The 23,204-nt window shown below is 47.2% G+C and overlaps 1 protein-coding gene across 1 annotated transcript in view; it reads right to left on the minus strand.

Annotated features, from left to right (window-relative positions):
• Positions 1-5,973: 5,973 nt before the first annotated feature.
• Positions 5,974-23,204, minus strand: part of PLBD2 (phospholipase B domain containing 2) — a 75,736-nt gene continuing 58,505 nt past the window's right edge. The window contains exons 10-12 of the mRNA XM_068120122.2: positions 8,170-8,322; positions 7,569-7,731; positions 5,974-7,477 (exon numbers count right to left, since the gene is read on the minus strand). Of these exons, the coding sequence (XP_067976223.2) occupies positions 7,310-7,477; positions 7,569-7,731; positions 8,170-8,322 (484 nt within the window). The 3' untranslated portion in view covers positions 5,974-7,309. The remainder of the gene's footprint in view (positions 7,478-7,568; positions 7,732-8,169; positions 8,323-23,204) is intronic.

The raw sequence follows: 23,204 nt of genomic DNA on the forward strand, positions 1-23,204 counted from the left end.
AGAACGATGTCGAATCGAGACCAGAATCCCGTTCGGATGACAGTCACAGTCACGCTGCCAAAGCTGCGCAAAGGTGCCCTCCAGGCGACTGGGAAATCACACCCTCGGGTATGGACGTTCCACGGCTCCCAATCGGCGAACCGCAGATTTCCCACTCAAAAGCCACGTTACACACACACACCAAATTAACGTCTGGATGCGGTGAGAATGGCTGAAGCGAAGTGAAAAACCTTGAGCGATGCGCAAAGCGCGCGAGTCAAAATGGCCAACGGCCCGTTCTCGTGGTGTAACGGCACTCCGATGATTCTCGTCGGAATCAACCGCAAAACCTGTCACGCAGGTTTATCTGTCACAGTGATAACAACTCTGTCATAGGAATCCCTTTCCCAGGAAACCCAAAGTTCACACGTGACCCTCGTTCGCCAACGTTTGCTCAGGACCTTGAAGCAGCTCGGCTTCTTGTCCGACTCACTCGCTCCGCCTTCTCTTCCTCCTCTTACTCTTCGTCGTCGTCAGGTTCCGGTTTCATTTAAAACATTAACTTTTTTACCTTTTGAAATAGTAATCTCTATTTCCCTTAAACGACAACAATAATAGTACATGCAACCAAAAATGTTTACAGTGGATGAAAACCACAACAACAGAAGTGACGAATCCGTAACAGGAGTTTCTCCAGAATGCGGTTGATGGTGGACCATGTGAGTCCTGCAGAAACACCCGGGGAGGGAGGAAGGTGGAAAAAGCACGGAAAGAGCAGAGAGTGCAAGACCAGAAAGGAGGTGGTTGAAGACAGAGACCAACAACCTGTCTGCGATGGCGAAGTGATAGGCCTATAGACTCAGGCTCATCACGGGAGATTCCAATAATCTTAAAGGCCTTGTTTCCACGGCATCAAGCTGAGCAACATGTAAAGCAGGGGAGCCAGCCCATAGGTGACAGCAGTACTCCAACAAGCTGTGGATGAAAGCCTTGTAGGTAGATAGGAGCTCAGGTGTACCAAGGAAGGACATTGCTCAAATGAGGATGCCAAGTTGATGGAGGAAAACTTTGAAACGTGGTTTGCCCAAGAAAGATCATGGCTGCTGGTGAAACGCAGGAGTTTGAGTAACTGAACTTCCTCTTGAGGATTGTTAAGAAATTAGAAGAGTTTGCCAAACGGTCCTTTGAGAGTGTGATATTTGTCAGGATGACGTTTTGAAGTTGAGCAAGTTGAAGTCTCCCTGGAATGCATATCGGTGGTATTCATTTTAGTGATAAAGGCAATGTAATAGGTTATGGTAATTGCTTGCAATTCATGGATGGATCGTCTCTGTGTATGGGTGGCTTTAACGAAGAAAACAGGAAAACTCTCCGGGTCCACCTTCGAAAGAAAAATAACGACCATCTATCTATAATTCCAGCAATCTCTGTGTGTCTGTCTGTGTGTCTGTGTGTCTGTGTGTCTGTATGTCTGTGTGTCTGTGTGTCTGTGACCGCTGTTTCTCGACAACCACGGGTCCGATATACTTGAAACTTGCCAGGTATATTGCTGGGGACCCGAGGATGTGCCTTTTCAAGGTTTCATATTAATCGGACAAGTACTTACCGAGATATGTCCAAAAAACGCTTCAACCAATCAGAGAGCAGCGAGCTATCACGTGTGCCGAACGTGGCGATCGGACTCTGCCTCGGACGGCACATTTGACAGCGTATTCATTTATTTCACGTTGGAAAACTATGTTGCCGTTAAACTATGTTTTAAAACGAATTCAAACTGCGATTAAATTAAAACGATTCATCCTAACTGCGATTTGCGAACTTCCGGACAGTGACGACTGTCCGGCAGCACGCTTTCCGGCAGCCAATCACAGAACGCTTTGTTGCGTAGGCGTGGCCGATGTGAGACGAGCACGAGCGGAGCTGAGCGCGTTACGAGCTGACCGCCATTACGGTACGTAATTCGATTTCTTATGCGCATTATTTCTCCCAATTCATTCATCTCCCAATTTCTCCCAATTCAATTCGTATCACTAATAAAAACGAATTTGCGATTCATTCGCTTTCCTGCGCGTTTGTGCACGCGATGGCGATTGCTTTACCAAACTCCGGAAGCCGTTCGCTTTGGACCAAACCATTGCATGAGGGGGGGGTTCTGTGGTCGTTGCGAATGGACCAAACCATTCATGTAAATAGAGGGGGGGGGGGATTGTCACTGTACTCGCAAGCCGTTCGCCGTTCGCTTTGGCGTTGCGAATGAACCAAACCATTTCATGTAAATAGAGGGGGGGGGATATAATTTTAGATAGATATATAGTACGGGCATATATATAGTACGGGCATGCCCTAGTAATTTAAATGCACTTAATCTTACAGATTAATGTGCCAAATAAAGTCTGCTACACGTCTTTCTTTCTTTACAAGGTTGAGGCTCATGGAAACACCAACACCAAAGCAAAGAGAGACAAAGGAAGAATTTGAGCAATCTCGACTGGGGACGAGGTCACAGGGTGAACAAGCAGGATACAAAGTCAAACACAGTAAGAAGGGGCCCAAAGAAAACAGAAAACCGAGGATTAAACAGCAATGGGAAAAGGTGGATGGAGGGAGAGGAGGAAACACAATAACCTGGAATGGAATGAGTTTACAGAGGGTTAATGAAGGGAGAAAAGATCATGGATGGGAGATTACCTGAATAGGTAGTGGGATACAAAGCAAAGGAATGAATGAACAGGAAAAGGGAAGGGAGGAGGTGCAAACACAGAAACATGCAAGAGTGTTAGGTAGGATCAATGGGGATTTTAAAAATAAAATGTGGTAGGGAAATATGGAAGATGATAAGATGGCAGTGCTGTTTGATTGGGACTCCAAATCTAGAAAGGTGATTTACCATTAATCACATAACAACAAACTGACACATACAACATATGACAAAGGGAGCGGGAGACAAGATGGGGAGAGAGAGGGAAGCACACAAGTACTACAGCAGAGAGCAGGGACATCGGGAGATCTGTGGGAGGGAAAGGGCTTGGGGGCACGGGGCATGGGAAGGGGGGGGGGGGCGGGGGAGGAGGTGGGAGAGGTAGAAAACACATGGGCACTGCGAGGACTTCCAGTAAAGAAGTCGGTATTTCAAAAAAGTGTATCTGGGGTGAATTAGTGGGGACAGAAAAGATCAAGGTTTTGGATGGGGGAAGATAAGAGCTGGTGATGAACAGCTGTTTTAAAGACCTGGAGGGAGGAGTGAGATTGAAGAGAGTGAGGGAGTTTGTTCCAGAGGTGGGAGAAAAGAGCAATGAAAGAGTGAAGGTGAGCAGAGAGTCTTGATTTTGGCAGTTTCACCATAAGAGGGTTGCAGGCAGATCTTGTGCGACCTGTAGGAATATTTGGGGGACAGAGCTGGGGGAGCTATGCCGGAGAGGAGTCGGTAGAAGACAGAAAGACCACCAACCTGCCTGCGGTGAGTGAGTGAGTGAGTGAAAGGCTGTAGGATTTGGCTTCATTGCGGGAGATTCCAATGATTCTGAAAGCTTTGGTTTCAACAGCGTGAAGTCGAGCTAGGTGTGAGGCAGGAGCACCGGCCCAGAGGGGAGAACAGTATTCCATTGAGCTGCGGATGAAAGCCTTGTATGTGGTGAGGAGCTGAGGTGTGCCAAGGAAGGACTTCGCACGACGGAGGATGCCCAGTCGGCGACTGGCTTTGGAGGCCAGATTGGAAATGTGGTTTTCCCAAGAAAGATCGTGGCAGATAGTGAGACCCAAAAGCTTGAGCGACAGAACTTTTTGGAGAGGATTGTTCAGAAAGTAGATGGGAGGGTTGTCCAGTCGGTCGTTTCGGAGAGACATAGTGAGAGTGTGAGATTTGTCAGGATTGAAAGACATGTTCCACTTGTTTGACCAGTTTGTGATCTTTTTCAGGTCTGCAGAGAGTGAGGAGGCTGCAGACTGCCGATCTGAGGGATGAGGAATGGAGCGGCAAAGAGTGGAGTCATCAGCAAAGAGATAGAGCGGATTTTCCAGAGAGTTGGAGAGATCATTGATGAAGACCAGAAAAAGCACAGGGCCCAGAACACTGCCTTGGGGAACTCCAGCCAGAACAAGAAGGGGAAATGAGAGAAACCCATTCAGGGCCACACGTTGACTACGTCCAGAGAGGAAGTCCGCAAGCCATGCATGGAGATTTCCATGGATACCATAGGAGGAGAGTTTGGTGAGCAGAGCGGGGTGCCAGACCGTATCGAAGGCACGTGATATGTCAAGGGAGACAGCTCTAATTTCCTGTTTGACATTGAGGACCTCCATCCATTGTTGAGACAGCAGACACAGCATGTCCAGAGTAGAGTGACCTGGTCTGAAACCAAATTGATGATCAGAGATCAAGCCATTCGAGAAGAGGAAAGATTTGATATCTGAAGCAATGATGGATTTCATGACTTTGCTGATAAATGGGAGCAGGCCGATTGGTCTGTAGTTGCAAGGATCTGTTTTGGCACCTTTTTGTGTAAAGCGGTAATGTTTGCTGATTTCCAAGCTGATGGCAGATGATCTTGAGCAAAAGAGAGGGTGAAGAGAATTGAGAGAGGGTGAAATAGAGTGGCAGAGCAGGATTTTAGGACCCGTGGGCTGATGCCGTCTGGTCCAGTTGCAGAATCAGTCGAGGATTGACAGAAACTTCTCCACCTTGTCAGGAGAGAAGGACATAGTCGAGGAGCAGCTGGGTGCGACTGGGGAAGGTGGGTACAGAGAGAGATGGGTTTGGGACACAAGATTTTGAGGCAGACACAGAGTTGAGGCATTCGGCTTTGTCACGTGTGGTGTCAACTGTGTAGCCGTTTGAGGTAGGAGGGGATTGAGGGGGAATAAACACCAGAAACAGATTTGACCTGACGCCACCAGGATTTGGAAGAGGGAGACAGGTTTGAGAGTTCAGTCTTGAGAGGTGAGAGATATTGTTTCCTGGCTCTCCTGAGGGTGGACACACACTTGTTCTGGGGCTTTGTGAAAGGAAATGAGATTGCCTTCCGTTGGATTTGCCTTCCAGGAGGTGAAGGCAAGTTGCTTCAGGGCAACAGCCTCACCAAAAGATTCCATGTACCATGGATGGGAGGAAGGGTGTGACAACTGAAGACGAGATGGGATAAATCTGTGCATGAGAGAGAGCAGTTTACTTTGGAAGAATTACCAGGATGAGTTGATGTCAGAGGCGGTAGAGGTGGGAGACCAGTCCAGATGATTGATGGCTGCTTGAAGACCGTGCCAGTTGGCCTGAGCGAAATGCCAGACTCGTAGACGCTGAGGAGGCTCTCTGAGAATGGTCATAGAGATATCCACTTTGACAAGCAAATGATCAGAAGAACCGATTGGAGCAGAAGAAGAGCAGCAGACATTTGCAGGGAAGTTTGTCATAACCAAGTCTAGATGAGAAGATACTCCGTTGACTGAGATCCGGGTCGGGAAATTTAGATGATGTCATGTTCATAGAACCAAACAGCTTCTCAATAAACGTGACTGAAGAACAGTTTTGGTAAACATTATTTTAAAATGTGATAAATTACAACAGAACTCGGTGGAGTGCATACCTCTGCCAGGCTGAACAGTTTATGTTTTGTACCCCACTGATAGGCCGGATCTGGATTCAGACGTGAACCAAAATCTAATCGGCTTGTCCTCGTCACCTAATCAACTCGTCCACCAAGTTTTGTCATAATCCGTCCATACCGTTTTGAGATATCATGTTTTATATAATATGTGGCCCTATTTCTCAATGGTGAAGAATCCCTTGATGATTAAAATATCCGGATCTGGATCTTCACCAAAGTCGAATGAATTTGTGTCACATCCAGCAGGTGCACCAAATTTAATCCAAATCCATTCAAGCTTTTTAAGTTATCCTGTTCACTGACAAACAGAAGGGGGAGGGGGGGGGGGGGGAAGACGACAACGACGACTTAACGTCCATCCTCCTTCGGTGGCGGAAGTAATAATTACACCAAGGCATAAATCATGAGGTTTTTATTTCAATTTTTTGTTTTTGTTCAATCACCATGTAGATGCAGCATTGTAATCAGGTTTCTTAATGATAAAATATTTTTAACTCTAGGCTGCAATGGGTATTTTAAAATGGCCCAGAGTAAACATCATCTGTATCAGCGTGGAAAGCGGACCGAGACGGGTGGCTCCTAATCAGGCCTCCCGAAATGAAAATGCAAACCTGGGTCTTCTCTTTCCCAAAAGAGAAACAAATAAAGGTCAATTTTACCACATTCCAGAATGCAATGGGGCATGAAGTTCTGTGCTTGCCTCAACTATGGTCACTGCAATGTTACAAGTGTGTAATGTTCCGTTACAAATGTGCCAATGAAGAGTACAATTCGTTTTAAAGTAGAAAATGGTGATGGCAGAGAGTCAAGACCCATTTGTGTACTGGGGGGGGGGGGGGGGGAGGGGGAGTGTCCACAAGCCCCAAAATGCAATGCCACGTGCCACTTCGTCTTCCAATTCCATATTGTTTGGTATATATCAATGCATATTTAATCAGTAATTTGTGTGTCTCTACCAAAAGATAGGGATGTTTGAAGAACTCTGACCATGAATATCACCAGAAGTTGTCCATGACTTGACGGAACTGGATAATATTCTCATCAAGCTGAGATGTTGGCCTCGAGGTACGCAAACTCGCCTCTCAGCCGTCTAGCCTGGGTTTGAACCCCGGCCCAGCAATAAATTATCGCCCCAGTGTTTCACATGCAGGTGATTCATCAACGTGTGTGCCATCCCTCGGATGGACATTAAACGGGGTGTCCCGTTTGCTGGTGGATATTAAAGTTTTGACGGTATCCTCCACGAAGAGCGGGCGAGCTGTCGTGGAACCCTTAAGAAACTCCAAATTCCTTTCCTAACTCCTGCTGGCAGAGGGATGGCAAACCACCAAGCATGACTATTGCCAGGAAACTGCTTCGGCAGCACCGATGCTCTGTAACGGAGCATGGTACATCGGATCTGACATAGTAATTGTTGAAAGCTAGCTCCCCCATGCACATAGCTCCCCCATGCACCCCGGTTGGCAATTTCTACAAAAATAAAAGTTCAAAATATTTCATTCCCTACAATACCACAACTTTTGAAATTTCTTATGTCTGTTTACTGTTGCACTAACATAAAAGTTAAAAGTGTATTATTTACACCGTTGATCATTTGGATCTATTATTTCTGTGAGAATCTCAGAAAAAATATTTAAAATGTGTGAGAATCTCAGAACATAAAAATGTGAGCAAGTGCGCTTTAAAGAAATTCTACAAAGTAACCATTTGTGTAAAATTTCAGTAAAGAAAGCTCAATTCCAGGATATAAACACCGGAAAGAAGTTCCAAAGGTCAGGATGTCCAAAGTGGGGATAATGAGCGTATGGAGAGCTTGACCAGCGGAATGGCGGTTGTTGTGCGGCCGTTGGGCCGGACTGTGCAAGAAAATTCTGTGTCGGATGCAGAGCGGACCAAGAGATCTGGGGGATTAGGAAAGGGAATGATTCATAATGAATGAGAGAAGGCAAGTGGCAAATCAAAACGAGAGGGGGTTTAATGAGAGGAAGCTACCTTGGCATCGGTCGCCCCGTGACACCGCTGTGAAAGAAAGGGCAGCGGGTAGGATCCATTGGCTGCGTTCAAGTCCGAGCGCGAGGCAATTGACAACTCGGCGTTCGGATGCGGTTTGCAGAGAGGGCACAACGATAGTCGGTCGTGTTGAAAATCATTGTACCTGAAACGGGAGGGGGACAAAAATTGTGCTTTTTCACCAAAATCGGAAGACAGACGATGAACTGTCACCATGGTACTTTGCAAGTGGGGCTTTGCACCAGGATGTATGCTGTCTTTCAGAGATGTCCCATCTGCAATCATTTGCTATGGGATGTTAAACAACCCACAATGTCTTTCACTAGAACAGGCCATTGTGTGCCAAACCCTGGCCAAACGTCAGGTCTGTCCAGCCAGTTTGTGAAAATAGCTTTGGCCAAAAACTTTACCTCGCCGACCCAAGAAGTTGGGAATAATTGGGGTCATTAAAGAAGTAGGAATGGAGAGACTGGCCAAATTGCTCTGACCTCACTGGTGATGCAACCAGCTGGCCAAAATCAAAAATGAACCACGGTCCAACAGGCATTTGCAAGATTATGGTGAACCATCTGCCAAACATCACCTCATCATCTTGAGCATAGAGTTTACATCAGTGATGGAGCCCTGATCCCGGCGGAATATCCTTGCACGTGGACATTGCTCGAACTCAAACATAGGTCCATAGCGATCAACCAGTTCCTGCTGGTTTGAAGCGTTCCTTATCGTTGGGAAAAATCTGCAACAAGTGCAAAAAAATGAAATCAAACAACAACAATTAATAATGGAGCTTGAACAGATAAAGATTGAAGAATCATTGTGAAATCTCTTAACATTGAAGATATAACGAGTATCAATGACCTATGCCATGACAATAGCAGATGTAGGAGTAGGAGAGGCTATGACATCTCCTGGGCCAACCTGTCTTTTTTTACCATCTGCCCTCCATCCTTGCTATCTCCGCATTCTCAGCCCTCTGACTCGACCCAAGCATCTCGAAGACATTGCATTCTTCTGGTAATCCCCTCCTGGTTAAACCAGGCTTACTGTCCATCTCCTCTTTTCTTCCATTTGTTGGACTGTTTTCCAAAGACCGTTCAAGACAACTCTTCCAGGGCCTTCCAATTTCATATCATCCCCCATCCCAACCTGCAAATGTTTTCTTCCCCATTAACCCCATCCATTACTCACTCCTTTTACTTGCAGGTGGCATCCCCTCTCTCGTCATTCCATTGCTTCTCATGTTGACCTACTGCTTCACTGACAGTACAATGCTCTATGCCACCATCTGCCTCCTCTCTCACCCCCCTCCCCCCTTCCCCCAAAAAAATGTCCTCGCTCCTTCCTCCATTACCTTCAATTTGAGACATACAAAGCGTGTCCGCTCGCCACCAACTCAAAACCAGGAGGGTGAGAGAGGGGGAAATGCATCCTCCCCTCTTCTTGTTGACGTCACACTCGAACCAATCCTCACGCCCTAACACTTCAGTCCATGGCCATGACCAATCGTTCCCTTCGGGGCGGGGCCTCACGGCCTTTCTTTACACCCATTGAGAATGTTTGGGGGTGGGGTTCCCTTGCCGATCGGCAAATGTGCTGGGTTTCTGTTGGGCTTGTCGGTTTGGTTGTGGCAATGTGCCGATTGCACGGCTGGCCGAGTGAATTTTATAAGAACAAAGGGAAAATTACAGGAGGCGTTACACACTGGGGATTATTAACCATAAGCCCTATTTAACTTGCACAAAACCACCCTCCATATGGCGACATGCAAACACTCTTAACCGCACAGTCGGCCTACTTAATATAGAGATTCTTCGTCTTCATGGCATACGGTCCATTCTAAACTATACATTCCTGACCACTCAGGTAATTCATCTCCTACAACCACAAACGTAACAATATATATATTTTGTGAAACGTTTTGGATTCCCAGCGGGTGTCCTAAGGTGTAGGGGAAGTTTCATAAATTTCTCAATACAATTACGATTTTGTCTTTAGATCTGTACGAAGTGTTTCGTATCCGCCCTTGCTCGCTGGCTGATTTGTCTGTATTGGTTATCATATCAGATCAGAGTCTATATTCGTTTTCCATCACGAGTGTTTGTAACATTGTATTTTGTTATATTAATGGCATAGTATTCATTTGTGATTGGAATAATGGTGTTTGGAATGAAAATAGAGAGATTGAGTTCAAAGTAGAATAAGGAAATGATGTTAGGGTTTCCACCAGTGACATTCAGGGATTCGGCATTTGTGGTTTCGCCATTGACATCAAAGATATATTACCCACCTTACTTCTGTTGGGGTCAACTGCAGTAAGTTATTTTGCCCAAGTCCTTCACGAACCGGCTGCCCGTGCCTGACGTTCGACTGAAGGTGTCACAGAAATGTGGAATTTATTGTTGCATGGTTTGGCGTTCGCTGTTTTTTCGCCGTCATTCATGAACCGGCTGTCCATGCCTGATGTTCAACTGAATGGTAGGCTTAGAGTTAAAGGTATATTAATTTTAACACAGTGGTACTCCCACAGTTTGGGGGCAGCCCCACCAATTTTTTTCTGCAATTTTTGGGGTACCATGCACTTTTCCAAAAATGGGAAGAAATTTTCATAAAATTTCTCAAAACGTTTTTTTTTTTTAGGTTCTGTACCTCACAATTATATATATATCTATATATATATATATATATATATATATATATATATACGAGGGTAGAGAAGGGTGCAATGTTGGGAATATGGAATTTGGCCTCCATATCCGCTTGTAAATATTCCCCTATTTCTCCAATACTCCCCAACTTTCCCCAATCCCCCATTCCCTAGTCCCATTGCATGTAAATAACACTCAGTAGAGCCGACCTTCCCCTTATTCCCCCATTAAATGTCGTGCCCAGGTCCACCGCACCACACGTAGACAACTTTCGGACATCTTGCTAGTTATTCTTAATCTATGTCAGTTAAGGACTCGTTTCCATTAATTCTGACTCTTCGTTGCACCAGAATGTGATTATATGGCATCAGTAGTGAGTTTAGGACCTTTCCCATACCTCCTTCCATCTTCTTCCCCAACAATTACAACAACAACAGAGGAGATGGCGGCGGCGCGGGGGAGGATGCGTCCTCACACCGGCTCGATTAGCGCCATTGACCACGCGCTCCACGGGGTTACCACGGAGGGGCTGGCTGTCAGCTCCTCCTCAAGGGCGGAGCCTGGTAACCCCCCGCACCCAATCAGAAGGGCGGACCGATTCCATCTGGGGCGGCGCTAGCGAGCCGAGGGCGTGTCACTCCCCGCCGGATATACGTGGCGACTTAGCGGACGTGACGAGAGATGCGCCCCCAGCTGGAGAAAGAGGTACCTGCGAGCGCTGAGAGAGATGCGCCCCCAGCTGGAGAAAGAAGTACCTGCGCGCGCTGAGTCAGAGGCGCCCCGCCTGAGAAAGAACGTTGCCTGCGATCGCTGAGAGGAAGCGAACCCGCCTGAGAAAGAACGTTGCCTGCGATCGCTGAGAGGAAGAGAACCCGCCTGAGAAAGAACGTTACCTCCGAGCGCTGTGACCTCCCCGCATCTTTGGACCGGACCGAACCGTGTGGATTCTGCCCCGAGCCCAGGTGCACCTGGAGCCACCGATACCTGCCTTTCCCTGCCATCAACCCCCGTGTGAGTCAGCCGTTGTCCCGTTTATCTGTCGTCTGTCCGGGGTCAATATAAGAGTGTGTCTAAGTGCCTGTCTTCCTGTGATATACCTCTAGCCCCTGTAATCTAACCTTTTCCGTACGAATATAATTGAGAATCGAAACATTGGTGTCTGTCATTATAACCCAGCCGGGTGTCTTCTTTTTCTTATTGAGCCAGCGTAACGCGACTTCGTCAACGTCGAGTATAATCGGGTAATTTGTGCGGACACGACGGCCATTCCGCTCGGCCCATCTTAACATCAAAGTCGTGTCTGTAACAATATATATATACATATATATATATATATATATATATATATATATATATATATATATATATATATATATATATATATATATATCTATATATATATATATATATATATATATATATATATCTATATAATTATAAAATTGAAATCTTGCGTGTTTGTGTGTAACATTCGATTGGTCCGGGGGCGTGGCTTACCCCTTTGAGAGAGTAGTAATATCCACCATTTTATTAACTCGCATAGCTTTGAGGCCTGTTTTGTAGGCCCGTGGTGTCTTGCTCTCTCTCCCAACTTTATTTCAAATCAAATTCGATATATCGTTTCATTTTTCACAGTCGCTAACATAGTTTTAGACTCGGTTGAAAAAAAACGGGAAGAAAATCGCGCCACGTTGATATACGAAAATACACCGCCTAAAATAACAAGCATACAGTATATATCTTCGTTATTTCATTCAACATTATTACCCGGAAGTAAAATATGTTTCAGGAAATTACCGAGAGATATTTCTTCGATTTTTTTAATTATTTATATGCGCATACACTTTAAATAGGTTTATTTGAAATCTTTAATTTTCACAATGTAATTTATTTGTCATTTGATGATCGGCAAAAATATGTTTCAGGAAATTACCGAGAGATATTTCTTCGATTTTTTTTATTATTACCGCTTCCATCTGATTTCATTTTTATCGATGGTTTTAGACTCGGTAAAAGAAATAATTGAGAACATTCACGCACACACGGGAAATTGCAGAGATATATTTTAAAAATCGCGCCACGTTGATATACGAAAATACACCGCCTAAAATACCAGGCATACAGTATATATCTTCGTTATTTCATTCAACATTATTACCCGGAAGTAAAATGTTTCAGGAAATTACCGAGAGATATTTCTTCGATTTTTTAAATTATTTATATGCGCATACACTTTAAATAGGTTTATTTGAAATCTTTAATTGTCACAATGTAATTTATTTGTCATTTGATGATCGGCAAAACGATAGCACAAAAACAATACTATTTGCAGGAAGAATGTCGTATCAACCCTCCGACGGCGCTACGGACGCGGACAACGAATCACACCTCACGTCTATGGACGCGAATAGCAACATTCCTTCAAGTTCTCGTGCGGAAGCAGTATCTCCGAGGGGTGCTGAAACAGACGATGGGAGATTACGACGTCTTCAGCAGCAACGAGAAAGCCAAAGGAAGAGACGACATGCTGAAACGCCTGAGCAAAGGTCACAGCGCCTTCAGCTGCAAAGACAAAGGGCAAGGATGAGAAGGAGTGCTGAGACGGAGGAGGTGAGAGCGCAGCGTCTTCAGGAGGAACGAGAGAGAGTCAGCTTGCGAAGGGATGCGGAATCTGCAGAGGAGACGTCACAGCGCCATCAAGAGCAGCAAGAAAGAGATCGTATGAGGAGAGATGCGGAATCTGCAGAGGAGACGGCACAGCGTCTTCAGGAGCAGCGAGAAAGAGATAGGATAAGGGAAGTTCTTGAGACAAGGCAGAGAAACGCGCAGAATGCAAGAAATTTCACTTCTGCTGACGTCGGTGCGATGGACAAGATTTGTCCACATTGTAGAACGCTTCTTTTCCAAGGTGAAACAGCTCATTTTTGCTGCACGAATGGAAAGGTGTCCTTGGGAAATCTGGGACCTTTACCCCATCAATTACACAATCTGTTTGCCGGCGATGGACCCACAGCGAACGAATTCCGCAGGAACATCAGACAATACAACTGTCTATTTCAAATGACATCATTTGGAGGAAGCCAAGTTTCTCCTCGGCATGGTGCATGGAGCCCATCGGTCATAATTCAGGGTCAAATACATCATCGTATCGGTTCCTTCTTGCCAAATGCGGATGAACAACCGAAATTCCTCCAAATTTATTTCTTAGATCCACATGACAGCGTACAGTTGAGGATGCGGATACTCACCAATGCTGGTATTCACCGTGATGTAGTTGGAGCATTAGAGACCGTGCTGAGACAAGTGCATCCTTACGTTCACTCATTCCGCATGGCACGCGAGGAAATAGGCAATTTGCCAGAGGCGTTCGTTCTTATTGATCCCAACAGGAGACCAGCTGGTGAACATGAGAGGAGGTTCAATGGTCAAATCGCTGATGAAGTGGGTGTCGTTGTGAAGAATACTGTCGATCCTCAAGCTACAGCGCGTCACATTGTATTGAAAGCAAGAGGAGCGCTGCAAAGTATTTCTGAGTTGCACCGTTCTTACGACGCACTCCAGTATGTTCTTTTCTTCCCATTCGGAGATGACGGATGGCAGCCCGAAATGAACATGACCAATGGCAGGAGATTGACTGCCATGAAATACTACTCCTACCGAATAATGAACCACGAGGATGAGTTCAACTACCTCCTCAGAGGGGGCGTCTGTTCCAGCAGTATCTTGTTGATATGGCAGCCAAAATGGAAGGCACAAGATTGGCGTTTATAAGACTGAACCAGGCATCGCTGAGGTCTGCTACATACAGTGGCTTCACTGATGCTCTCAATGACAATGACGATTTGTCCAACATCGGACGCCGCGTACTACTGTCATCAACATTTGTAGGGGGGCCGAGGTATATGATGGAGCGATGTCAAGATGCCATGATGTACGTAAGAAAATATGGTAACGCGACCTACTTCATCACTATGACGTGTAATCCAAAGTGGCCTGAAATCTCCAATAACCTGTTTCCTCACCAAAGTGAGAACGACAGACCGGATCTCATTGCGAGAGTGTTCGAGTTGAAGAAAATGGTGTTCATTAAATACCTCACTGGATCAGAAGGCTTCTTCGGGAACTGTATCGCTCACGTTGTGTGTGTGGAGTACCAAAAGTGAGGTCTCCCTCACATACACTGTTTGCTGTGGCTCGATGAAGCTTCAAAGCCGAGACCACAAGACTATGATCGATTTGTACAAGCTGAAATACCAGATCCCGATGAAGATCCAGAGGGACACAGACTGGTGTTGAAGCACATGATCCATGGTCCATATTGTTCCACAGCAACTGGATGCTGGAAGAATGGAGCATGCAGACACAGATACCCGCGGTCATATGCTCCGTACACACGGTGCGGAGACGATTCGTACCCCATATATAGAAGAAGATCCCCAGAAATGGGAGGATTTGAAGGGCACCAAGAAGGGAGGCAACGACGACCTGTTACAAATCAGTGGGTTGTTCCCCATAATCTCTATCTCCTGAAAACGTTTGATTGCCACATCAACGTTGAAATATGCTGCTCTATAAAGTCGATCAAGTATCTATCTATAATTCCAGCAATCTCTGTGTGTCTGTCTGTGTGTCTGTGTGTCTGTGTGTCTGTGTGTCTGTGTGTCTGTGACCGCTGTTTCTCGACAACCACGGGTCCGATATACTTGAAACTTGCCAGGTATATTGCTGGGGACCCGAGGATGTGCCTTTTCAAGGTTTCATATTAATCGGACAATTACTTACCGAGCTATGTCCAAAAAACGCTTCAACCAATCAGAGAGCAGCGAGCTATCACGTGTGCCGAACGTGGCGATCAGACTCTGCCTCGGACGGCACATTTGACAGCGTATTCATTTATTTCACGTTGGAAAACTATGTTGCCGTTAAACTATGTTTTAAAACGAATTCAAACTGCGATTAAATTAAAACGATTCATCCTAACTGCGATTTGCGAACTTCCGGACAGTGACGACTGTCCGGCAGCACGCTTTCCGGCATCCAATCACAGAACGCTTTGTTGCGTAGGCGTGGCCGATGTGAGACGAGCGGAGCTGAGCGCGTTACGAGCTGACCGCCATTACGGTACGTAATTCGATTTCTTATGCGCATTATTTCTCCCAATTCATTCATCTCCCAATTTCTCCCAATTCAATTCGTATCACTAATAAAAACGAATTTGCGATTCATTCGCTTTCCTGCGCGTTTGTGCACGCGATGGCGATTGCTTTACCAAACTCCGGAAGCCGTTCGCTTTGGACCAAACCATTGCATGAGGGGGGGGTTCTGTGGTCGTTGCGAATGGACCAAACCATTCATGTAAATAGAGGGGGGGGATTGTCACTGTACTCGCAAGCCGTTCGCCGTTCGCTTTGGCGTTGCGAATGAACCAAACCATTTCATGTAAATAGAGGGGGGGGGATATAATTTTAGATAGATATATAGTACGGGCATATATATAGTACGGGCATGCCCTAGTGTTATTAAGTATGCCATGAAAGGTAGCGATCAAGCTACGTATGCACTGCGCACAAACGACGAGATAACGGAGTACTTGACGGGTAGATACATTGGACCTTCAGAGGCTGTTGCCTCCATTCTTGGATTCTCAGTCCATGACAGGAAGCCGGCCGTTATCCGTTTAGGAGTACATCTGCCAAATGAACAACACGTATTTTTTGCTGGGAACGTTCGTGAACAAAGAAATAATCCCAATATGGCCAAAACCACGTTGACAGAGTTTATGGATCTTTGCAGACGTGACCATTTCGCTAAGACACTGTTGTACGTGGATGTTCCGAGATTCTATACATGGACCAAGAAGAGATGGCAACGAAGAAAACAGGGCAGACCGGTGGAGGGCAACCCTGGAATGTTTGAGGATGACATATTGGGACGAGTTTACACTGTTTCGCCGCGTACTGGTGACCTGTACTATTTCCGACTACTCCTCCACCACGTGAGAGGGCCGACTTCGTTCGAAGTCCTGAGAATGTGTGATAATGTCATTCTACCCACATTCAAAGACGCTTGCAGAGAAATGAGTTTGCTGCAAGGAAACGCTGTCTGGCGCGAGACTCTGGAGGATGCTGAGAGGACATGCCTTCCCAGACCCATGAGGGATTTGTTCGTTGTGCTCCTCACACAAAGTGAAGTCGACAATCCATTGGATCTATGGGAACGTTTCAAGGACGCTATGGCTGAAGATTATCTTCTAGCTCATCGACGATCTGCAAATGATCCCAATATTGCCATCAACGAGCGCCATCATGACTTGGCTCTATCGTATTTGCAGCAGAAACTGCAATTGTTGAACAGAACTGTTGCACATTTTCACTTGCCAACTCCAACGACTGTTCTTCGTCATGAAGGGATTGCCAACATTCACCTACTGAGAGAACTCCAATACGACACGGAGGAACAACAGCGAATCGTAGACGAAAGGCAGCTTCTGCTCAATGATGAGCAGAGAGTTGTCTATGACTTTGCGTGCGGTTGCATCCGCACGAATCAGTCATCAATGATTTTCATTGACGCGCCTGGAGGCACAGGGAAGACGTTTCTTATTAACCTGATTCTCTCTAAAGTGAGAGCGAGTGGAGAAGTTGCCCTTGCGGTGGCCTCATCTGGCATAGCTGCTACCCTCATGCCTGGTGGAAGAACAGCGCACTCAAGGTTCCAAATCCCTCTGACACCGAGGGAAGATGGCGTATGCAACATCGATAAAAATTCCACTATCGCAGACCTCTTTCGAAGTACAAAACTCATCGTGTGGGATGAGTGTCCTATGATCAGGAGAGAGAGTTTCGAGGCTGTGGATCGCACGTTGCGTGATGTATGTGACAAAGACGAGCCTTATGGAGGGATCTTGACGATATGCTGTGGTGATTTCCATCAACTTCTGCCCGTGGTGAAAAGAGGGTGTGATGCTGACGTTGAGAATGCGTGCATAAAGAAGTCCTACTTATGGCAGAGCTTTGGAATGTTTCACTTGAGAACTAATATGCGACTGACCGACGGAAGTGGGCAGTTTTCAAGATTTTTGCTCGACATCGGCGAGGATAGAATCGAGAAAAATGCGGATGATGAGATAGATTTGCCAGAGGATATACTGCTGACAGCGAGTGGGCTCGATGAGTGCATCGATACCATATATCCATCATTCGCCAATCCGATGGAGGTTTTTTCAGCAAGGTCTATATTAGTGCCCCTCAACGATATGATGCGAAACATCAATTCAAGATGCATCACAAGGTTCCCTGGTGCTAGCAAAGAGTATGCTGCGTTCAACAGTGTGACTGAGGGTACTGATGCGACGCACTTCCCAACGGAATTCCTAGATTCCGTTGAAGTCTCGGGATTGCCGCCGCACAACCTCGAGCTCAAAAAAGGATCCCCTATCATTTTGATGCGGAACTTGGACCCTCCGAAACTTTGCAACGGGACGCGCATGATTGTTGAGGACATGCTTCGAAATATTATAGTTGCGAGGATCATAAGTTCAACGTTTGAAGGCGAAACTGTAATGCTCCCTCGGATCCGACTAAATCTGTCGGAAGCTGAGGATATCCCTTTGCAGCGCTGCCAGTTCCCCATACAATCCTGCTTCGCAATGACGATCCATAAGGCGCAAGGGCAAACTATGGAGAATGTGCTGGTCTACCTGGAGAAACCGGTCTTCCAGCATGGTCAGCTGTATGTGGCGCTCAGTCGAGGGAAGAGGAAAGAGAACGTGCGAGTTTATGTAAATGGAGGATCGTCGACAAAGAACATCGTCATCAGAAGTGTCTTCTGACAACAAAATCGTGGTAGTCCACGGGTCGCGTGTTTTTTCTAAAAAAAAAAAAAAAAAAACGTGATCGGAGATAAGGGCCGAAATCACGTGTCACAGATAAGTGATTTAGAACGCTGAAGAGGTGAGCCTTATGGCTGGCTGGCCCAAATAATCTCCCTGATGATGTCCAGCATTCGCTTTAGTTCTATTCTCATATCTATTCAAACTGACTGACCCAACGGGTCATGGGTCGTCTAGTATATATATATATATATGTGGAGAGCTATTATTCCCCTCCCCCTTTGTATTTTCTTACTGCTTTACCAATTACCAAGTATAACCAATTATATGTTTTGTTTTGACTGATTGCTGTATTCTTTTAAGATACTTAGTCCTTTCTTGTGCATTGAGGATGTGTAATACCCTAATAAGGAGTTCTGTGCTTGTGAGCTCTTGCCCTGTGTTGGCATAATCTCTTGTTCCCCTTCCTGGCCTTGGTTGCAGCTGTTATCTCTCAGCCTCCCTCATGACTTTGCCAATATCCTGTAGGCTGACACATTTATGAGTGCCCACTCCCTTTGTACTTTCCCAACCAAGGTCTCTATACAGAAAGTTGTAAACATGTTGCCACATATTGCTGACCATCTCCTTATCTGAGCTAACCCATGAGTGGCCTTGGATGTGCTTCCTCTAACTAACTGAACAACAGGATGGGACTAATGGTGGGAGGACCAATGAGCCCATTCTGTCTCTGTATCTTGTGAGCTAAAACCACACCCGATATTCCTTATATAAAGCAAGTTTTAATCGAATTATTTCAGAGCATCTTGTTGTAGTGTTGGTCATTTTGTGTGAGCTTCCTGCGACACCCTGTTCTCCGCAAGCTTGTGTAACGAGTTCTAATAAAAATATCCGTTGCTCCTTTCTCTGAGTCTTCTGAGTCCCAAGTCCTAAGTCTCAATTCCAACAAGTGGTGGCAGCGGTGGGATCAGTCTGTGCAGTCCGGGACGCGGTCCCAGGCAAGTGAGTGGTGAGACCAGCTGGCAATTGATCCGGGTCAGGTGAGCTGTGGTTTTCTTTTGTTTTTCCTTTATAGCCTGGGGGTCAGTCCAAATTGTAACCCACTCTCTTGCTCGGGTGCCGTTTGTTCCGTTCCCTGCTCAAACCTGATCCACGAACCTAAATTTAAATACGGACCGCTTGGGTCCCGGAGCAACTGACTGTTTATGGACTCGTCAGGGTAACGTTACGTAAGGGGAAGTGCCCCATGTTGGGCGCCTGAGGATAAGGAGTAATAGATCTCTGGGTTGTGAAGGTAAGGATAAGGGCGGCGTCCCGATCCAAGGCCTACCCGGGAGACGTCGGAATTATAAGTAAGATTAGAAGTATTATAAGGGCGTAGGACGCCAGGAGAGTATAGTAAGGGTAGGTTAGACAGCTGAGTAGGAGGGCGAGCCTCTCAGGAGAGTAGGTAGCGTGGCTGTACCTCGCGAGGCGGGCGAACCTCACGGGTACAAGGCTACGAGCCTCTCAAGAGTTAGGTAGACGGCCGTACCTCGCGAGGCGGGCGAACCTCACGGGTACAAGGCTACGAGCCTCTCAAGAGTTAGGTAGACGGCCGTACCTCGCGAGGCGGGCGAACCTCACGGGTACAAGGCTACGTCGGTAAACTAAATTTTCCTAGGATGGGGAACAGGATGGGTAATAAGACTGTAAAGGCAGGTGAACCTCTTAGAAATACCCCAGCATTTTTCATGTTTCGGAGGTATGGCTATGATGCTGCGAGACCAGGGAAGTCATGGGTTGCGCTGACTAAGGATTTAGGTGAACCGTGGCCCGAAGGAGGGTCTTTTGCGCTGGAAAAATTGGACGTGTTGTATGAGGCATTAGAAAAGTTAGAACAGGCCACGAAACACTTCCCGCCTGACTATTGGAAAGTCTTTGGTTGGTGGAAGGAAGAAGCGATGAAGCGACATGCAAAGTCGAAACAGGCCAGCTTGGCCGGTGAGGTATCAAAACTCAAGGGTCTGAGAAAACAGGCGAATAAAATGCAGGATCAAGCGATTAAAGAATTAGAGAGGCAGGCCAACGCGCGACTGATGTCGCTCGTTGAAAACCCAGACCCCGCGGTAGGGGAAGTAGTGACCAATCTACCCTCCCCAGCCCCAGACCTAAGCCCTGTCCCGGGGTTTCAGGCACCACCTATCCTTTCTGCGCTCCCGCCACCACCTCCCTGTAACCCCGCTACCATCGCGCCCCAGATACCCCAGAACCATCCGAGCCAGGGAAGTCCGTTTGCACAACTCGGGGCTAACGGGATAGATGACGGGACCGACATCGCAGGGTTCCCGCCACCGATAGGACAGGATGGGTTATACCCCTCACTGGTAGGCTGTAATGGGAAAGAGACCTCACAAACTACCCCATTGGAATGTCAGGAAATAAAGGGAAGGAAAACATTGTGCCCCGTACAAATTATTGGAGTTAATGCTCAAGGTCAGGGGGTTCGAGAAAGGGTACCATGGAAAGAATCCTCTTTAACAGTAATGCGGGAAAGGATTCAACATTTGCTTATTGAGGACCCACGGCAGATAGTGCCAACCATGTCGAATTGGGTTTTAGCTGGCGAGTGCGACTATCGAGACATAACTCATATGGGAGTATCCGTGCTCCCACCCAAGGTATGGGATAGGGCTAGACAAAGAGCACTGTGGCCGATGGATGACCCAAGGGCGGTGGGTGCAAACCAGATAACACTAGCGCAATGGGAGGAACTGAAGGTCCGGCTGCTAGATGCCATCGCGCTGGCGCTGTTGCCAGCAGGAGGTCCGGATTGGGGAAAAATCGGGGCCATAAAACAAAAGACAGGAGAATCAATTGGAGATTACCGAGAAAGGTTGGAAAAGGCCATCGCGCGCTGGGGAGGACTGGGTCCGATGCAGCTGGGAGGGCTACCCCAACCATTGGTAAATCAATATCTAATCGAGGGGCTTCGGCCGGCATTAAAGAAACAGGTACAGTCCGTCCTCTTCGGCTGGAAGGGAATGACAACCAACGAATTATGCGACAAGCTGGAACAATGCCCGGGCTCCTCCTTAGAGGAGAAGAAGGATATTAAGGAGGAAATATTGCAAATGTTTGTCCAGGAGAAACGGGCTCAATTTAATCAAAATAAAAAGGGGGATCAGAGTCAGAACCACATACGCGAACAGTGCCAGAAGTGGGGGCCTGTCCGGGGTTATGAGGACCATGGGAGGGGGTGTTTGCCTTTCTATAGGGGCCAATTCCCCAACGGAGAGTGGATCCACCACGAAAACAACCACTGCGATGGTTGTACTGACCAAGATTTTGGACTAATTAATATGGACGAGATAAAACAACAATGGACAATACCACCCCCTCTTCCCCCTCCTCCTCAAAACCCTCAAACTTGGACCGTGCAAGGGCCCCCTCCCCAAAATTGGTACCCACCAAGACCCCTTCTCCAAACCCCTGGACCACCCCCCAATAGTGGGATGCAGAATGGACCAAGGCGGAACTGGGCCCCGCCTCGGGGTCCGCCGCAATGGCAACCAGTAAACCAGTCACAGTGGGGGCCGCCAGAACGCCGGCTGGGTGGAAGGGGCGCTGTAGAGGGACGACCTATGCCCTCCGCACCACCGGTTCCGCAGGAACCGTGCTTTTATTGCAAGCAAATGGGACACTGGAGACGTGATTGCCCAAGTGCTCGTAAGGGGTTTCCGCCCCAATACAATAGAGGGGCCTATTGACGGGACGCTGGCGGGTCGCCCAAGGAGTGTCCTCTCTTGACCATGACACCGGCAGAGGAACCGACCTTGACGTTGGACGTGGAGGGAAGACAATTAGAATTTCTCGTCGATACGGGTGCGACTCGCAGCACAATTAACAAGGGGCAATTGCCCTCTTTGCGCCCCACGGCGAGGAACGTTCAAATACTGGGTGTTTCGGGCTTACCCCAAGCGCTTCCTATTTCGGAGGAAGTGCGAGTAACATGCGGCCCGCTGGAGGCTAAACATGCGTTCTTGATGACCACTACCGCCCCGACAAATTTGTTGGGACGGGACTTGTTGTGCCGATTGGGCTGTCAAATCTCATGTACAGAGAAGGGAGTTTTCGTAGACGTCGCGGAATCTAAACGCGACTTGTTGATGATGGCATTGTCTCGGCCCGGCCCCACCGCGTATTGGTGGCGCTTGGATGAAGGGGCTCTGGCTACTTGGACGCATATCATAGATAATGTGTGTTTGGACAGTTCAGTTCTGCGAGATTGGCTACAACTGCACCAAATTTCGATAAAAAACTTAAAGGATAATCCACCCCATTGCACTGCGTACTATGATGCAACGGGCGAGGACGAGAATTATCGAGAGAAGGTTAAGGAAAAGCTGGGCGAGCGCACGCCCCTACACTTATCACGGATATGGATCGGCCGTGAGGGGATAGGTATCGAGGCAGTTCTAACCTTGAGTCAGCGTGCGTTGACCCAATACCCCGAAGGAGCGGTCGCCCATGTTACCCTCACTACTGCCAAGGGGTGGCCACCGGAAAGTGTAGGTTGGATGGTGGGGCGGTTACGAGAAGTTCCCTTACAAGGTTATCGGTGTAAAAGGGGCCGCTGGACTTTGAAACGGCTCCAAAATGGTGAAGGGTTCTCGATTGACATGAAACCACAACGAAGGGAGGGAGTGTTCGAAGAAGCAGAGTTGCCTCCTAAGGGCACCTATGCCATGAGGGCAGTGTTAACGGACCCGGGTGAGTCAGATTACCTCCTAGCGGAGGTGCCAGACAATTTATGGCCTCGGAGCGATGATGAGGTTGGACGGATGCGAGACGCCAAACCTCTAGTGATAGCAGTGCAGCCGGGGATGCGCTTGCCAAACGTAAAACAGTATAAGCTACGACCTGAGGCCGACGTAGGCATAGCACCAGTAATTCAATCCCTAGTGGAACAGAAAATTATCGTGGAAACTAACAGCCCGTGTAATACACCAATTCTGCCAGTAAAAAAGCCGTCGAAAGACAAATGGAGGTTTGTACAGGATTTAAGGGAGGTGAACAAGGTGATACAGGGCATACACCCACTAGTTCCAAATGGAGAAACCCTCATGATGTCAATCCCGCCGGACGCAACATACTTCACAG

The sequence above is a fragment of the Myxine glutinosa genome, chromosome 6, assembly GCF_964187855.1.
Source record: "Myxine glutinosa chromosome 6, kmMyxGlut1.1, whole genome shotgun sequence".
Lineage (NCBI taxonomy): Eukaryota > Metazoa > Chordata > Myxini > Myxiniformes > Myxinidae > Myxine > Myxine glutinosa.